The sequence below is a fragment of the Meriones unguiculatus genome, chromosome 7 (assembly GCF_030254825.1).
Source record: "Meriones unguiculatus strain TT.TT164.6M chromosome 7, Bangor_MerUng_6.1, whole genome shotgun sequence".
In the NCBI taxonomy this organism is placed as follows: domain Eukaryota; kingdom Metazoa; phylum Chordata; class Mammalia; order Rodentia; family Muridae; genus Meriones; species Meriones unguiculatus.
The window spans coordinates 58,638,568-58,656,950 of NC_083355.1; the positions used below are offsets into that span (position 1 = coordinate 58,638,568).

Below are 18,383 nucleotides of genomic sequence, written 5' to 3' on the forward strand. Positions count from 1 at the left end.
CTCAGGGTGTCAGGGTTGGCAGTAAGCACCTTTACCACTGAGTCATCTCTCAGGCCACCCTGCTTTGAAGAGCCACGGAAGAGCAGAGGAACCAAGGATTCCATTGTTTGGTTGAAACCCTTTTGGTTTGACTTCAAAAGGAGCGCAGGCCACTTCCAGGTTTTTTCTTTTTTCTATTTCAGTTCTGTTTTACAGAGCGACCAAGCCAATCATTTTCTCAAAACCACTTTTGGCTTTGCAGACCGTGGCAGGATAGCATTTGATGGCACTATCCGATAAACCATTTAGTAAGCCTCCCGGAACACCTCCTTCTCATCTTTGAACTTAATACACTGTGTTCTTACTTTTTAATTATATATGAAAAGTGGGTTTACTGAGGACCGTTGAAGCGTCTCAGCAGGTGAAAGCGCGCTGGCGAGCCGCCAGCCGGAGCTGAGTATTGGGGACCCTCACGGGGGCTGCACAAGCTGTCCTCCATCCACCACACACGCGTGTCAGACGCTGGCTTCCTCCTCCCTGCTGACAACTGTAACCATGGAGTGATCTTCCCAAATACTTTGACACTGGGTATAACCTGTTAGTGTTTATTACTGCACTAAGTTCCGTGCTGTTCTCTGATAGTAACGCACCTAAGCAAAATAAATAACTGTGCAAAAGACGCTTATTGAATGAATTTCAGCACATACTTTGCTCCTGCCCACCTGATCTTAACATGTAGGAATAAGCGGTCTCAATATTTGGTTGGTGGAATTATCTAGATTTGGAGTTATCTTTTTCTGTCCACTTATTCACATGTAGGTATATAGCTTCAGTTTTATGATTACCCATATAAGCTCTTGTAGATACATTTACCAAGCCTTTGAGGGCTTTTTCAGTGTCAGCATTTGATGTCTCTGGAATAATCCATGCTCTATTTCTAAAGTTTATTTCCCATTATGTAGTGAATATTCTTTTAGAAATGTTTTGTTCAAATCATTGTTTACTTTTTCTTAACAGTTTTTATGAAGTGAGCTTTAAATTGGGTAAACTTTTAAACATATATATATATATATATATGTTTAAAGTATTCCCTGAAAATTGGTTTCTAATGCTGGCAACCATGCACTGCTTTTAGAACCCATGGAAAAGTGCATGCCATGCAATCATGAGGACCTGAGTTTGGGTTTCCAGTATCCACTTAACTGTGTCACAAGGGCTTATGGCTGTACCCCGTGCCAGGGAAGAGGAAACATCAATCTCCCTGGTGCTTGTTGGCCATGCCACCTAGCCAAAGCGATGAGCAATGATCCTGTGTCAAAAAATAAGGTGGGGAGTGATGGAGGAAGACACCAATGTTTATCACTGGCCTCTACCTATGAGTGTCCACAGATGCACACATCTGTATGAAATCACACACACACACACACACACACACACACACACACACACACACACAATCCCCCCAAACCCCAAGGCAAGTGAGAAACAGCGTATCCAGTCCCTTCGGGCTGTTCTACCTACAGTAGTGCTTAGAGAAAAGGTGACCATTTTCCTCAGCTGTGTGTCTTTCCCAAAGGAATGCGCATAGTTAAACTCTACAGATGTATTACTTGATGCTAGTAAAGCATGGCCTGTGTGGGTGGTCACGTGATCATAACTTTCATTTTCACACTTAAATATCTTCAGACTTGTCAAAGCATGCTTGCCGCTTTCCAAATGTGTCATATCAAGCCTGAAAGTTTTTAAAAGTGCTTTCACGTAGTTGTGCTTTCAAAAGTGTTCGAAATCACACATGAAGAAAATTGAAAGGAAAAGTGAATTTTCCCTATGTAAAAGGTCATTTTGAATTTGAATCTCAAAGCAATTGAGTTTGTGATTTGAAGCAATTAATAACACAACCAGAATCCTGAAAAAAATGGGCGTTTTATTCAATAGTTCATCAAAGAACCAAGTTTTTATAACAGTTATCATGGAATTTATACAGGTGATTGTAATTAAATCTGGCTTTATCAGTGTCGTAGAGTTCAATAGAGAGAATGGATCATGACATCTCCCCCTGACAGGCACAGTGGTGCTCAGGTGGCGACGATGGGCTGGTGATCATTGCCAAGGGTCGTCTTATGCAAGCCGCTTGCCCTCTCCACTTTGAGTCATGATGTAGGCCTCAGCTCTCCTGGTTTATCCAGGTTTCCCCCACTTGGAGCACAAGAAGTCCAGCGTCCAGAGAACTTCCTCCCTGAGCCAAATTTACTCGCCAGTTATAGGGAGAGGTATGAAAAGTTGGAGGAAAATCCATACTCCTGCCCCACCTCACCTGCAGCACAAATGACGTGGTCCATGAGAGAAAGCAACTCTGATTCAGTGTTGGATGGGTGAAGAGTAGATTATGGCTCATTCTCAGACAGCGGCTTCTTCTCCCTGCTGAAAACTGTAGCCATGAAGACATTCTTTTTCAAACACTTTGAAAGTGGGTGTGATACCGTAGCTATTGAAACCTGTTGGTGTTTTTTACTGCATTAAGTTCCATGCTGTTCTTGGTAGTATGGGTACTTTTAAGAAGCAGAGATGATGCATGCCATGCCCTGCTGTTGGCATTGTTGGAGAGCTAGACATTCCAGCAGTCTGTTGGGAGCCAGGAAAGGCTCTTCAGGCAGAGGTGCCCACCTTAGCCTCACACTGGCCTCTCACAGAGATCCTCAGCCCCTTCCAAATATTTGGCGGTGGCGTCCTCTCAGGCGTGCTCACACCTGCTGTTACAGTTAATGGAAGCGACACATGTGTGCTCACCAGGAGGAGAAAGCCTTTATCCCACGTCGGGCACAGACCCACGATCCTGAATCCCTGTCTAAACTTCAGACCACAGAAGAGGGTTAGAGGGAACTGCCGCCTTCTCACACTATTAGCTCCTTTGATTTCCTTTTAATTGAGCCTATAATCCAGGTCCTCAGAACTTCAAGGGGGGATATCAGTTAAGATCTGTGCACTTTCCAGGAAGTGCCCACTTCAAAGAACACCTTTCTTTTTCTTTTCTTTTCTTTCTTTCTTTCTCTTTTTTTTAAATGCAGTTTGGGCTATTCACAAAGTACATGCACTGACCTAATGAGTTCATATTTGCTTCTGAGGTTTTGCATTTGCAAACCACACTGCTGGGGAAGCAAGTTAAGTGTTTCTCAACCACTACTGTGTGCTGACCAGTTTAATGTACAGAACAGATAAATACTTGAATGGTCAAAATCCTAGAACAGAGCACAGAGCCTTCAAATATAGTATCTTCCCCTTGTTCAGGACATTCATTTCTCCCAAGAATTCTTTTTAATGTAGGACTTCAATTTATGTTTAAGAACTAGTAAACTATAGCAGTTTGACAGCCATTCACACTTAATTCTGTGCATTAAACCAACAGCATTCTTTTCCACAAACATCCATTGTTAGGACAATGCTCGCAGACAGAATTTATGAGAAATGGAATTATGTTACCAAGGAGATAGCATTTACTATAATGAAGAGTAGATCCTAGAAAATGGCCCCTTTTACAGCAGCTCAGAGCAGAGCCACAAAAGCAATTGATTGGTCTTGGCATTTAGTCTTCTATCAGCGGTGCCATCCATAGCTTCAGGAGTGAGGACACTAATCTAAAGTGACATTTCTGTTCTGGCGGGCTTTTCTGCCCTGATGAAAGCAATTACTTCATCCCTAAATGATAATTTGCGGGAGTTTCAACCACTTTAATTGATAATTTTTTTTTGTTCTGAGTTCAATTGTGAAGTGATTAGCTGATTTGGTAAATAGAAATTTAAGGTGTGAAATATACAAGCTGCCCCAAGGAAAAGTGCTATTTATTGGGTGGAGAGAAATTACTTGATAAAGCTGCAGTTTTCCCCCCATTAGTATAGAGCTGCCAGTTGTGTATGTTGAAGTTGTAGGAGAGAAAAAAAAAAAAAAAAACAAACAAAAACCGAAGAACAAAACACTGTGATTCACGAGACTTTGGGCATACAACGAAGCACATGATGAATAGTTGGTCTTGCTGTGGTTCATTCAAGGGTGATTTGAACCAAGGTGAACTGGTTGAAAAGGGCTGGGCAGAATGCTCAGCTTTCTTTATTACTGTTCTAATGACTCATTCCAGAATGAGATCCTCTTATTTAAAGTGTTAAGAATGAAAAGCTCTCATTGGCTAAAACCATTTAATTTAATTATTAAGTTCAAACATACACAGACATTTTCTGAAGATGAGGGAAGGCATTCAGATGAATGGCTTTAATTACTCTTTTGATCTGCTTTACCACAAGTCAGAAGGGTCACGATTATCCCATCAGAATATGTCTTAGCTTAAAAACCGTAAGCATGCTTCTTGGTTTTGATACTTTTTCAAATGTTAGCAGTAACAGATTTTTTTGACACTGTTTAAAAGCAATCGGTTTCATATTTTCTTACATGTGGAAAAATAATGGTCATTTCACATGTTAAATGAGAAAAATAAAGCAAGAATGAAGGTCAAACTGATTTAGCACATCAAACAGTCTTTGTCCGCCAAGCTTAATATATCCTGAGTTTGTGGAACAAATGAAATTTTGCTGCTGTTACACTTTGCTTCCAAACAACCATTACAACTGGTTTTATATATTGTGCGCGCATCAGACCATCGAACAGTGCATCTTTACTGATGCGTTGCTGCGCCGATGATCTACAGTGGCAATCTGCCATTTATATAAGGGCAAAATGTGCATCTATATTTAGTTGTGAAATTGGCCTATTATACTCCTGATGTTTACAGACGCTAACATAAATTAATGATGACAGCTATGAGCACTGCATTAGTTAAGCAGCAGAGTTCTTACCTTGAACTCGAAAGTTCCAGTTTGAACCTCTAGTATGTACTATCCTGCTTGCTTCATGCACTAAATGAAGACTTCCGAAATGATTGCCTTCTCTTGAAGAACTTTAAAATACTTCCATTTGTGAGCTTTGTTGTTCATCTATCAGCCAGGTAATACTTGTTTATCCATTTCTCAGTTATACTACGGTGTATTTACACTTATTCTAAAAATACACCTGGAAGAGTTTATTCCGTAGCAAACTGATCTGATGGACTTGGAATTCTGTGTGGTGTCAGAGTGGGGAGGGCTGTTTCACTAATAGTGATGAAGGCAGGGCCAGCATGCTTATAGAATCTTTTTTGTAGACTTCTCCTGAACGGCCTTCTCATTCAGCTCATGTCAGGGCAAGCGTCGGTACTGGAGTAACCGTGGATTTCACCATTAACTATGACCGGAGATCTGACAAGTGTGCAGGTGTTCAAAGGTTCATGAGTTAAAATGCTGAAGCCTTTGATGAATTTTTGATGGCTGCATTTTTAATACAGGTCTACCTTCTCCCTTTGAGGCTGCATGCCAGATTAATTGATAAATAGTAGGAGTCTGTAGTGCTGGGTTCTCCTAAGCAAAAACAAGTAGGAAAATCCATAAAATCTTCCCTGTCTGGCTTCTTAGAAGTACCTTAAAAAAGGCAAAATGTAAAGTTGTTTCTACCCCACTTTTCCTCCCCTACAGCGGGATGACCAGAAACTGCCATGTTCTTTCAGAAAGACTAGATTTTAGAGTGTAAAACTTTCCAGAAGGTGTTCGAACTGAGGCTTCGTGGTAAGGTTTCCATTTAGAGGGTATCATTGTAGTGGCAATGGCAAAGGCAGTAAACACATCTACATTGTGAAAGAGTTTGCAAAAGCATGTCTCTGAAGAGGTCTCTACAGACCTGGTCAGCATTGGCTGAACATGTTCCTGCTGCTCTGCTGTAACTGTTACTTTCACTTCGTTCTTGTTATTGTTGTCTCCTACAGTTGCTTTAGTTCAGTAATAATTTCAACCATTAGAATGACTTTGAAGCCAAAAGGAATCAATTTTGCAAGTCTAATGTTGATCATCCTCAAAAGATATCATTTCTTTTTAAGTTAACGAGCAATCAATTTGAAGTTGCATCTTTCCTTGCAATGAGCAAACAGCCCAGTAAGCGATTTATGCTCATAGACAGTTGCATGCGTTGGGGTACTGACAGTGCCCTTTCTTCACGTGTTTTGTTACTTCTATTTCCCCAGTTTCCGCATTAAACACAACCTCTCATTTTGACCTTACTCCCATTGAGGAGGCTGAGAGGCAGAGTCATGGCTGATTGTGTGAGCTCTCCATGGTCCTGGATTTGACGCCTGTTCAGATTTGTGAGCTTTGGAAGATATTTTAAAAGACAGTTTTCCTTCTATGAAAACCTATGTGATCTTTGTGACTTAAAATTACTAAAATTACTATCACCATTTAAGGTTTTTCCATAGGTACTTTTGATCTTCTGGAGTAGTCTATTTTCTTCATAGTTGTCACGTGTTCATTTTTCATATACGAACAAAATTACTTAGTATACTGAAAATGGCTACCCATTCTCCTATTAAGAATTATTTTTACAAAAGTTCAAGCTTACTAATTAATTACACATGTGTACACATGGATGTGACTATCTAAGTATACCTGTGGCATATGATGTAAGGCCATAAGAATAATAAATATTATGCAGAAAAGAAAACTTAGTATCATCAATAAAAGGGTGTTGTTTTACTCATGTTAGTGAAAGTGTATCGACACTACAAATGAGCATTGTGGACATTTGAAGAATCAAACTATCCATGTGAAATTCAGTTAGTCTATCATCACAGGTGTCTTATATAGTAACTATAAACATTTCATTAAAACTTTGTTTCTAACAAATATAACAAAGGTACATAGCAGTATTATCCCATTTTACAGATAACAAAACCAGAGGCATTAGGGGTGAGTTGACCATAGGTAATAAGTAATAGAGCAAGGGTTAACAACAAATAATTTGGATGAGCCTTCCCTGTGCAGGAACTGTAGATCTTAGCTAAGTATTACCCTATAGTAAGGGTGACTGGACCCATTTGACAATCTGAAAATCACTCACTTATCTCTTGAAAAATTAACACAGAAACACAACTTTACATATGCTACATGGTGGAAAAAATATAGAGAGAGAAAAATGAGGTCTTTTGAACTAATTTGTTGATGTTATCTGTTGGTGATGATAATTTTTGTTGCAGTCGCCAAAAGGAGTTGATATTGTCAGTCTTTGCTGAGGATTAATAGGCTTTCTGTTTCTTCTATCCAGAACTTAAACTGAGCACAGTAGAGCCTTGGGAGGTTTGTATCCAGGAAGCAAATAATTGTGGGTCTGAAGCCTTGTCATGTTTTTAATGGCAGAGACTGGCACTGTGGTATCTTCCTCATACACACCCAACCTACGCTACTTTTGAACTTGAGGAATGCAGCCAGAATGTTTTGTCTAGAACAAAATACACAGAAACAAAGTTTATTTTAGGTTTTAACATGGTCCTTAATTCAATTTGAGAACTGATTATAGCTAGGCTCTACTTCATAAAACCGAGCAAAAAATTAACCTGCAAGCTGTGTTATTGTTGTAAGATCTTTAGTTTCATCTATTATACCAGAGTCTCAACAGCCCTTATGATCTTTTGACTGTATCTTATTGCTGTTGCCCTCAAAACCAATTACTACTTATTATAGACACAGTTCTGTTGTTCTGAAAGTCTTCTGAACTATGGTGCCTGCATAGTGATGTGATGTGAGAGTCATGGAAATCCTTTATTATTAAGATAACAGCCAAGAACATGACTTCAGAAGAGGGGCATATTATGTCTTAGAGCTGAGGGAAGTGGAGGTAAGAAAGTAGCAAAGAGAATGGGGGGGTGCTTGTAAGGGTCTCTCTGTCTCTGTCACTGTCTCTGTGTGTGTGCCTTTTAGGAGCATTGCTCAGCGATAGCATGGAAAAGCAAGTGAAGTGTGATATTTAGGCAAAGCGTTTAGGGCTGCCAGTGTCTCCTTCCGTGAGGGGAAAGGGTTGTGTCCTTATAAACTTTTGAAAGCTACTAGTGGTCTCTACAGTCTTGCAGTGTCTGATGATTATTTTTAATGCTTTAGTTATACTATGTTTTAATATTTGCCTATTTTCATTTTAACATTTACAAAATATTAAAGTCATATGTATTTATAGGTACCATATAGAATATTCAACACGTGTAGGTATTGTGTAACGTTTAAATCAGATTAAACATTTTATCTTTTTAAAACCATCATTTTTGTATGGTGGAAACTTTGGCAGCGCCTTCTTCTGTTTTGTGTTTTGGGGTGTGTGTGTGTGTGTGTGTGTGTGTGTGTGTTACTCTGTTGTTGTATATACTCCCCGCATTGTACATGAGCACCCTTGCTGCTGTATTCTTGATTCCTAGACAATGTTAACTTAGTGCCCTTCCACCAGCCTTTCCCGATTCATTTCTCCCTCTCCTCGCATCCCCAGCCCTCATGAGGATTAATTTTTTTCCTTTGGTTTATTGACAAGCCTATTCATTAATATCAATTTCAGAATAATTGCTTAATCATCCACTTTGCTTTAGTTACATGGAGAAATTTCTAGTGCAAATATTAGGAATATTAATTAGATAATGAATGAATTCATTTATGATCATTTGGGTGACAAGGAAAATTACACATAACATCCATGTAAAACTACCTTCGAAATTGGCCTCCCCAGTTATTGCCCAACTGTAAAGTGAGTCACTGATCCATGATTGACTATAACATGCTTTATTGGCATGCACAGTGAAACAAAATCTTTAATTGGTTATTAATTTTTGAAATTTTCTAAAGGAAATTTGGATTCTTTTTTTATCTGGAAATGGCAGCATGCTGTTGGCCTCCAGTTCCTTTGATTCTCGCCATGCACTGAAAGTCCCTTCCTCAACCTTGATGGCCCTGGAAATCCCTGCTCTGGAACTCCATCATAGGCACTCACTGCACCAAGAAAATGTTGGTTTAGCCCACCAGGATAGTATTTAGTTACAAGAACACAAGGAGAGAACAGCACGAAACTCCAGTCCCTGCACCATCCCCTGTTCACGTGTTGTGGAAAAAAAAAAAAAGAAAAAGAAAAAAAGGCCTGCGCTGAAATCTATGATGGTTTTAGCATAGGCCACTTAGCGGTCAGCAGATGAATTAGTTGTGTTATACAAAGAAAAACCTAAGATCCTCTGGCCTAAGATCTTAGCGTGGATCCTGGAGACACCCGCACTGTGTTCAATGTTAAGACATCTGTAACTTACATAGTTTTCAACAAGCCACTATTAAACATTTGTAGATTCTAATAAATGATGAAGCTATTGGGAAGTATGTGACATAACACATCTTTTCCTCATAAGTTAGTTATGTTTCCGCCTGAAGTTATCACCTGAATCATGTTGCAGGACAAGTCTTTATTACTCAAAAGACTCAAAACGATAGCATTATTGGTCAATATTAAATATTAACTATGATATTTATTTCCTTACTTACCAAGAAAGTGAGCAAATATGCTTCTTGTGCTATTTACCTAGCAAGTATCATGGCATTTCTTAAGTTATGCAGATCTTCTGTAAGATCTTTGGGATGTATGAAGAGAATGGGCTTTTCCTCTGTGAACAGTCCATGGCTGCTATAGTGTGGTTTGGAAGATTATTCTCCATTTTTTATTAATGGAGAATGGAGCCAAACTACTGAAACATTTTGATCTCTTTCTCTGCACTTCCTTCCTTCCTTGCTGCTCTTTTGATTTTACAGGACCCCGGGATATGGATTTAAGCATTTAAAATGACTCCATTCAGTAACACAAATAGTCAACAGTTATTTTATTAGTTCCTTGGTGCTGTAAATATAACCCAGTTACTTATCACTGGGGTCTGAGTTTGAATGCATTGCCCATCAGATACAAAGCCGTGAAAGTGACTCAGAGGAGACGGCTCTCCCACCAGATTCTCACAGATGGCTTCAGTTGCGCCAGATTCTGCTCTCAGTAATGTGAGCATACTTCAAACAGAAATGCACATGAATAGTTAAAGGAAATTCTGGATCCAACCTGTTGCCTCCTCTGTGAAGTAATATGTCTATAATGTCTATAAATTTTAACAACCCAGACAGAGCTTGTCTTTCATGCTATCATGAAATCTGGCTTTTTGGGCAGTGCACTTTCTAGTATCTCAGAGACACTAACCTATGCTAATGCAGGCCCATTTATAGGAAATCCCGGCATTCTCTTATAATTCTCTTATCAACTGCTCATCAACACCTTTAAAATCCAGATTTTCAGTGTGATGTTTCTGTCATGTGACTGAAAGGCTGAAGATCCTTGTAGAGGGCTAAGAACACCAGAGCATTATCTTTGTTGATTCTGCCAAAATGACTTATGCTCCTGTTCACATTTGCTCTCCAAGATGATAATTGAAGCAAAAATTCCAAACTGTTTCCTTTTGTGGTTAAAGATCCCAATGCCAATGAAAGTTAAATGAAACAAATCTTCAAGTTGAGAATTGGTATAGTAGCACAACCATACCAGCTGAGCCTTAAACTGCTTATGGCTATAACATTATGCCTCACTTTTCTGCCTCATGTCTTAGGAACAAGGGCTGTATCTCACTGCCTTGACAGCTAGAAGAGTCCAGCATTGAAACAAACAAAACACAATTTCATTAGTCATAACTGTGTTTGGGACGAGAGGTCACCATAGACGTTCCTTGAAATCCATCTAACTGTAGCTTTTGAATCCAGAGTTTACTTTTGGTATATTTTGGGTGGAAAGGTGGTAGAAGTTAAAAAATCACAATCACGTATTCTAAACAGCCCTCTCCTTTCTCTTTGTTTTCAGCTTACAGGCACTGAGAAAGGAGAAATCCAGAGATGCTGCTCGCTCCCGCCGGGGAAAAGAAAACTTTGAGTTCTATGAATTGGCCAAGTTGTTGCCTCTTCCTGCAGCCATCACCAGCCAGCTGGACAAGGCATCCATCATCCGACTGACAATTAGCTATCTCAAGATGAGGGACTTTGCCAATCAAGGAGACCCTCCATGGAACTTGAGGATGGAAGGCCCTCCACCAAACACCTCAGTAAAAGGTAGGTTTTAGGCCACTGCTTTGTCTGCGTTATGGTGGTCTGTCAGTATCTCTGAGATGAAATGTTCACCATCATCCTTTCTTCTTTTCCTGCATATCAAATCCTTTAAAGGGATACAAATGTGGAAATCTGAACTCTGCATGAGAAAGACACCATGTGAAGGTGAAATAAATCTCTTCTATTTCTATTTTATTTTCAAAAAGTCTGTCCGCCTAAGCATTCTTTTACATGATAGAAGATTTTGTAGGAGTTAGGATGAAATAATTTACATGTATGTACTAATTTATTATACAAATACATCCACCTTCTTGACAATTGGCAATGGGGATGTTGGCTAATAGGTACAGCTAATGTGTTTTGTGTTAAGTAAATAAACATAAGAGGAGAGCAAGGTCCAACCAGAAAGGTAGTTTTAAATTAATAACTTTGTTGACCTTGAAAATCAATCCATCTATTAATTTTTCATGTTTCTCTATGGACACATTGGCTGAATGTTATGAATATAAACATGTTTTTGTTTTTCAAATCCTTGACAGAGTTACTCTTAAAATTATTTGTAAATAGTTCTGTCCCTGTGATGCTTTAATTTTAGAATTTTCTTGTTCTTTGAAACCCCTAAATATCGAGGGCATTTTTACTGTTCTAATATGCATGAATTAATTGGTGTATATGTGATATTGGCCACTGATTTCCCTTTCTTAGTGCTATGTTGTTCGTGGTGGATGTCCTACAATCCTGATACCTCATGTCCTAACCTTACAGATGGAACCCTTGCAGGCATCACAGACTGTTTAGGGAGGTTCAGATAATCTCTTCTGTGGGCAAATGCAAATTAAGTTCTTTCTTTTCCTCTAGATTTATTTTTTTATTATGTTAAGTATATGTGTCTGCATGAGCATGGGTAGCAAGAGGTATTGGATCTCCCTGGAGCTGGAATTCACAGGTAGTTGTAAATTACCCAGTGAGCTGAGAACCAAACTCAGGTCGTCTTCACCGATGAGTCTTTTCTTGTTCCATTTCTGGGGGAGGGGGGGGGGGCGGGGCTCAGGGAGAGACAGGGTCTTACTGTATAGACCTGGCTGGCCTGGAACTCACTGTGTAGACCAGGCTGCCTTCAGACTCATGGAGATCAGCTTACCTCTGCCTACCAAGTGCCAGGATTAAAGGCATATGCTGCTATGCACATTCGAGATGCTCTTTAGGTGATTTTATATTCTCAGCTACCTCTGGAAAAGTCCTTGTAGCTTTGGCTGTGTTTGGAAAGTTGTTGGAAAGAGTACAGGTGAGATGCTGTAACCTTTTGTTTGGATTCTGATCAAACTGAAGGGTCTGATGTGACTATGACAATTTCTCACTGCTTGCTTAAGAGTTTTGTTGACATATATGTGGATCACTTAGTTTGAAAATCCCTAATTACAAACTGTGAACTGAGAAGCTTTCTAATGCTCAGGGTGCCAACATGATGCCACAGTGAGAAAGGTTGGTTGCTTATTGCTTATGCAGTTATTGAGGATAATATATAAACTTATATTCACATGATGTACACAGGGAACACATGAAAAATAAGTGCATTTTGTAATAGACATGGCTCTTTTCTTTAAGATATTTCGCATATCTTATAGGGAGGCAGACTCCATCTGTACTTAAGAATTGTGCCCTTAGAAGAAAGGAAGGTTGACACAGAGTCCCGCTCCTAATCAAGAAGCTGTTTGCATTTGTTACAAGCTAGGGAAAGAAAAATGAATTTCCTCAACTAGAGTAAGACTGAGTACCTCAACCCCATGCCAGGAATGACTAGCCAGCACAAAATGGACTTCATGTTTTTGTGTGATGTTTTTCCTTATTGCTTGTTTTTTGTCTGTTTTTATTCTCTGTTTTGTTTTGTTTTGAAGTTGGATGGGCCGGGAAGTGGTAAGACCCTGGGATGAGTTCAGAGGAGGAAAAATGTGATGAAAAAAATAAAATAAAAATTGTGCTTCACTTAAGAGGGGAGAGATTAAATTTAGACTCCATGTTATTTTCCTCTAGAGCAGAGCTGACAAAATTTCCTATAAAGGAACTTAGAGTGAATAATTTTGGCTTTAGAGTCTCTTCAGCCCTGCTCTAACGCTTGAGAACACACACCGAAGGTACCTCTCGTGGCTAGGATGTCAACATGAAAAAAAAATGAACACATATTCCTGTTGGCTGTTCTGCCTTTGAGAATGGGATTTCAACTTGGTGCCACACGAATGCATATTCTAGACTCCAGAGTAACCCTGAAATCTCACAGAAGATTTGCAGATAATTCTAGTAAATATATTTTTGATAAATTGTTTACTCAAGTTTAGGCGTGAGTATTTTCATGTTTCTTTAGAACAGTATAAAAAGCAGATAAGTTTAATGAGTCAGAAACCATACAGTATAAAAATATATTATTTAATTTGCTATACATTGATGGACTGGATGTATACCTATTTGTTTAGGATAATTTTCATTTACTTCCATTTTTTAAGAGTTTAAAGTGAGCAGTCTGCCCAGTATGACTCATGGCTAATGCCGTGGTGGTAGCTCCAACAGCCGCCAATGAGATGGCAGTAACAATGGCAGCTGTAATTCCAGGATCCCTTTTCTGTCTGAAGAGAGTCATAGCGTGAGGGCATCAATGGGCACAGGCACCCAGCGAGGCATGCGAGTAACCAGCTAGTAAATATACTAGCATTACAGCATTGGGCAAAAAAGCAAGTATCATTACCACAATTACTTGGCTCTATCTGGATAATAATGAATAAAAATGGGGGATATAAACAAACAGGTGTGGGCTTATAGGAAATATTATGAGAAGCTTTAACCCCCTCATTGGAACATCCTGCATCAGTTCTAGAACTAGCAGTGGTGGTGTCCGAGGTCTGAGTAGGTTCAGGAGACCATTGCCCCCAGGGGCGAGAAGTGCTCCATGTAAATTGACTAACTCCATGTTTTCCTCCACTTTTGAAAGTTATTTAAGGTTCTTAAATTATTTTTTCCCTTTTTTTTAAATTTTTCATCAATTACACTTTATTCATTCTGCATCCCCACATAAGCCCCTCCCTCCCCTCCCAGTCCCACCCTCCCTCCTCCCTCTGCATGCATGCCACTCCCCAAGTCCACTGATAGGGGAGGTTCTCCCCTCCTTTCTGATCTTAGTCCATCAGTTCACATCAAAAGTGGCTGCATTGTCCTCTACTATGGCCTGGTAAGGCTGCTCCCCCTCAGGAGGAGGTGACTAAAGAGCAGGCCAGTCAGTTCATGTCAGAGGCAGTCCCTCTTCACATTACTATGTAACCCAATTGGACTCTGAACTGCCCTGGGCTACATCTGTGCAGGGGTTCTGGGTTATCTCTATGAATAGTCCTTGGTTGCAGTATGAGTCTCTGGGAAGTTCCCTGTGTTCAAATTTTCTTGTTCTGTTGCTCTCCTTGTGGAGACCCTGTCCTCTCCAGCTCTTACTATTTCCCAGTTCTTACATAAAATTCCATTCACTCTGCCCAACAGTTGCCCATCAGGCTTAGCATCTGCTTTGATAGTCTGTAGGGCAGAGGCTTTCAGAGGCCCTCTGTGGTAGGTTCCTAGGTTGTTTCCTGTTTTCTTCTTCTTCTGATGTCCATCCTCTTTGCCTTTCCATAACCTTTTAGCCAATGTAGCTCATGCCTTAGATGTACAAAAAGGAATTAATGCTCAACTAAAAGGAGGTTTGATGGTGTTCAATCAGAGGATTGACCTCGTACAGGAGCAAATTGATACCCTATGGCAAATCGCTCAACTTGGCTGTCAATGAAAGTATGCTGAAAGTATGCTGGACTTTGAGTCGCTAGCATACAACATGAGAATTTTTCCTGTGCTGCAAATCTGTCTAAACAATTGTCTAGCTATATTTTAGGTAATTGGACTGGAGAATTCGATACTATGATGGAGCAGCTGAGAGTGGCCATTGTCATGTAAATTCTACCAGAGTGGACGCAGGACTAGCCACAGGATTATCATCATGGATTGCTGCAGCCATGAATCATCTGAAGGAATGGCGGGCATGGGAGCGTTAGCAGGCCTTCTGGTGTTGGTCACCTTGGTTTGCCTGTGGTATATATGCAAGATTAGAGTCTCACAACAGTGTAATGCAGCCATGACCATTCAGGCCTTTACAGCCATTGAAGCAGGACAGTCTCCCCAAGCATGGTTGGCTACCATAAAAAGCCAAAATGTTATGTTACGCTCAGGATGCGAGGCTAAGCACTGCACTCAGGTTCAGCCGCTTTGGACCCAGAGAAGAGCATGTCTGATTGCATGCAGGTTGATGCCCCAGGTCCCACCTCTGAGAAAAAGGTATCGGACGGGTCTGATGCTCTTTGGGTGGATGACACCTAAATGAACATCAGTACAAAGTCCCAATTTATTTCTAATATCAGAGATCAGACCTCTACTCTTGCCTGATGCGTCCAAAACAAAAAGGGGGAACTGTAGAGAGCTGCGTAATGCCGTGCCTGAAAGATGGAGCTGGTTTCCACCTTCCACCTTCCCGATGGTGAGTGCTCTCTGTCACAAACAACTCCACATTTGGCTAAGGCTGAGGATCTGGCTTGCTTCCATGTATGTGGACCTATCTGCATTGCCCACGTGGCATGCTGAGGTTGGCTACCCAGAGGCTATTTAAAGTGGGCTGGCTTTACCCAGGGTCAGATGATTGTTCAAGGTTCCTGAATAAACTGCATTGAAAAAAAAAAAAAAGAGTTTAAAGTAAAAAGGCTTTCTTGATAAGTATGGCAACTCTATTGCCTGTTCATTCTGTTCTTGTATCATGAAACAATTTATGTTTGGAATGATGGTCTTTTTCAGATGCAAACCTTTAGATCATATAGCAATATTGACTTACTTTACAGAGTCAAGAGATGAGTTTACAATGAATTCTTAGCAGATCTAAGCCCAGAATCTATGTTCTTGACTTCCTGTCAGATGAGCTGTCACATATCATTACTATAAACTATGTTCATTTTGTGTCATCACTGTCAAACATTCCAGGTGAGAATTTTGTCAGGCGTAGACTATAACCACTAATTGATTTTTCACTGTGTGGCTTTCAGTCAGCTCAGCTCCATAATTTCCTGTTACGATTAAGATGGGTAAGAAGATAAGAGCATGGTCACATCTCCCATGGGTGCCACAGTCTATGCAAGGGTATGAGGTATCGCTGATGAAGACCGGGAGGTTGGGAGGAAGTTGAGGAGCCTGGAAGGAGACAACAAATCTTCTTAGTTAATGCATAGAGCATAACTATGCATCATGGTAGAGCATAGGAATTGAAACATGTTCGTTAATAGTAAACTGCACAGGCTGGAACTGAAGGTTCAAGCTCAGTGACTCCATCCTTTCTACCCTGGTCCTCCTGTGTCTCTAGGATGCACAGGCACTTCCTACAAGCTGGCCCTGCTATAGAATATGTGTACTGCTTATTGCTTTATTCTAGTTCTTTAATGCAAAACTGCTACTCATTCTGATCAAACAGTCATGAAACAACAACATCAAAAGAAATTCATTTTAATTTATTAAGGTCTTCTGTGTTGTGCCCTTGAAGAAGTTCATGTGGATAAACAAGCTCATATAAATAGCCCGCGGCACTGTGTGAAGTGCAGTTCATAATCCAACAATAAAACAGACAGACATTATACTTTGAGCCTCTCCAAACAGCCTCTTGAATAAACCTAAAGGCATTTTAAAATTTATATGAAAAGTGCTCACACTATGTAGGCAACATTTTTTAATGTGATGAGTTGATCATGCTAATAATTAAATTTCAAAGCTGAAATTTAAATTTGTCTCACACAACTGTGTAGAATTTTAATAATTTTAATTTGCTGCTTCCAAAAGGTCTTTCACTCTGCCCTGCATTCATCACATCTTTTCTTAGCAGTCTATAAAGGTTGATGAGTTTGTTGTGTGATGCCCATTGTATACAGATTATTACAAGTTATGCTTGCAGAGAGAACACTCAGGTGACAGTGTATAATATGTCGTGAGTCAATTACTTCATGGAAATGATATGTTAAGCAATTGGAAAGCAACAGATAGTTTTTGCTATTATTTTAGAAATATATGTATTGTTATAGTAGAGATCAAATCTACAATGAACATTATGCATTATTCACGAAATGACCAGGCGTTCTCGGCAGTGTTTCAGCTAAATAACTGATGATTGTAACCTTTAAAGAAATCTCATTGTGGTGACTGTTGGTAAATCACTTCTCCATTCATAGTAATCTCTATTTAGAGGGTATCTAGAAACCATTACATCTTTTATTAATCTTAAAAGCAATAGCTGCTGATTTGACATTTACTAAAACTAGATAAATTTTCTGTCTTTCTAATATCATGGACTTCAGTCAATTTTTGGAGTATGTCTCCTGCAACTCAATTAATCCAGGAACATTTGCCATTGTACACCTAAGTTTTATTTCAATTCAAACATTACAGATTTTAAATGATAATTTGTCTGCGTGTGTGGCAGTGAATGATGCTGAATATGTAAAATATATAACAGCCTTAGTGTCTGCAGAGGAGCAATTGGAAAACATGCAAGACAACTGCTGATTAAAACCGAGGGGGGCCCTGGGGAAAGGGCTTTTCTATCGTTATAAAACTGTGCTTCACTGGAGGCTCAAGAGAAGCTTCATCACTGAGGAGCACTGGTTACTTTTGTAGAGAGCCCAGCTCAGTTCCCAGCACCCACAGGGCAGCTTGCATCCATCTGTAGCTCCAGGCCCAGGGAAGCCAACATCTCCTAGGCATGACATACAGGGAGACAGGACACTCACACACATAAGAGAAACATTTTCAAAATCCCTATTCCATCCTTTCGGGCATCTTTTGCAAATTAAGCTCCAGCCATTTCTGAGAAGAGAAGCTGGCAGGGCTCTATTTAAACATGTCCTTATTCAAATGTGACAGTCATAGGTAAACAGTGGTGCTTAGCATACTCATTTAAAGTAACCATGTAAGGTAATAGGTGCAGGTTAGCCTCCTGGATAAAGTTCAATCATGGATATGATAGTTGTTCCCCTAACTGACTTTGGTTTCAGGAGAGGTGAGGGCTTCTAAGATTGTCTGATGATGTGTCTCCTTAGTCTGTGCAGCAGGGAAGCCTTTGCAGTTCCCGCCCTGGCGTTCTGGTGTGTGCCGACACGCATTTGTGTCTAGCAGGTGACATTCATGCTTGGAGGCAAGGTGCACATTCCCCTTCTTTGGAAACCTTGCAAGATGAATATTATTTTTTTCTCTCCACTTAACCTAGGACACCCCTTGTGTTGTTGTTGCTGTTTGTTTGTTTGTTTGTTTTACATAGGCAAGGGTTTCAGGACCAAGACAGTTCTTGTCACATTTTGAGTAGAAGCTTCCTTAAAG

At 39.9% G+C, this 18,383-nt stretch overlaps 1 protein-coding gene across 1 annotated transcript in view; it reads left to right on the top strand.

The window, feature by feature from the left end:
* Npas3 (neuronal PAS domain protein 3) overlaps window positions 1–18,383 on the top strand; it is an 852,204-nt gene that overhangs the window by 268,754 nt on the left and 565,067 nt on the right. Inside the window, 2 exon segments of the mRNA XM_060387500.1 lie at window positions 10,732–10,976; window positions 11,088–11,138. Of these exon segments, the coding sequence (XP_060243483.1) occupies window positions 10,732–10,976; window positions 11,088–11,138 (296 nt within the window).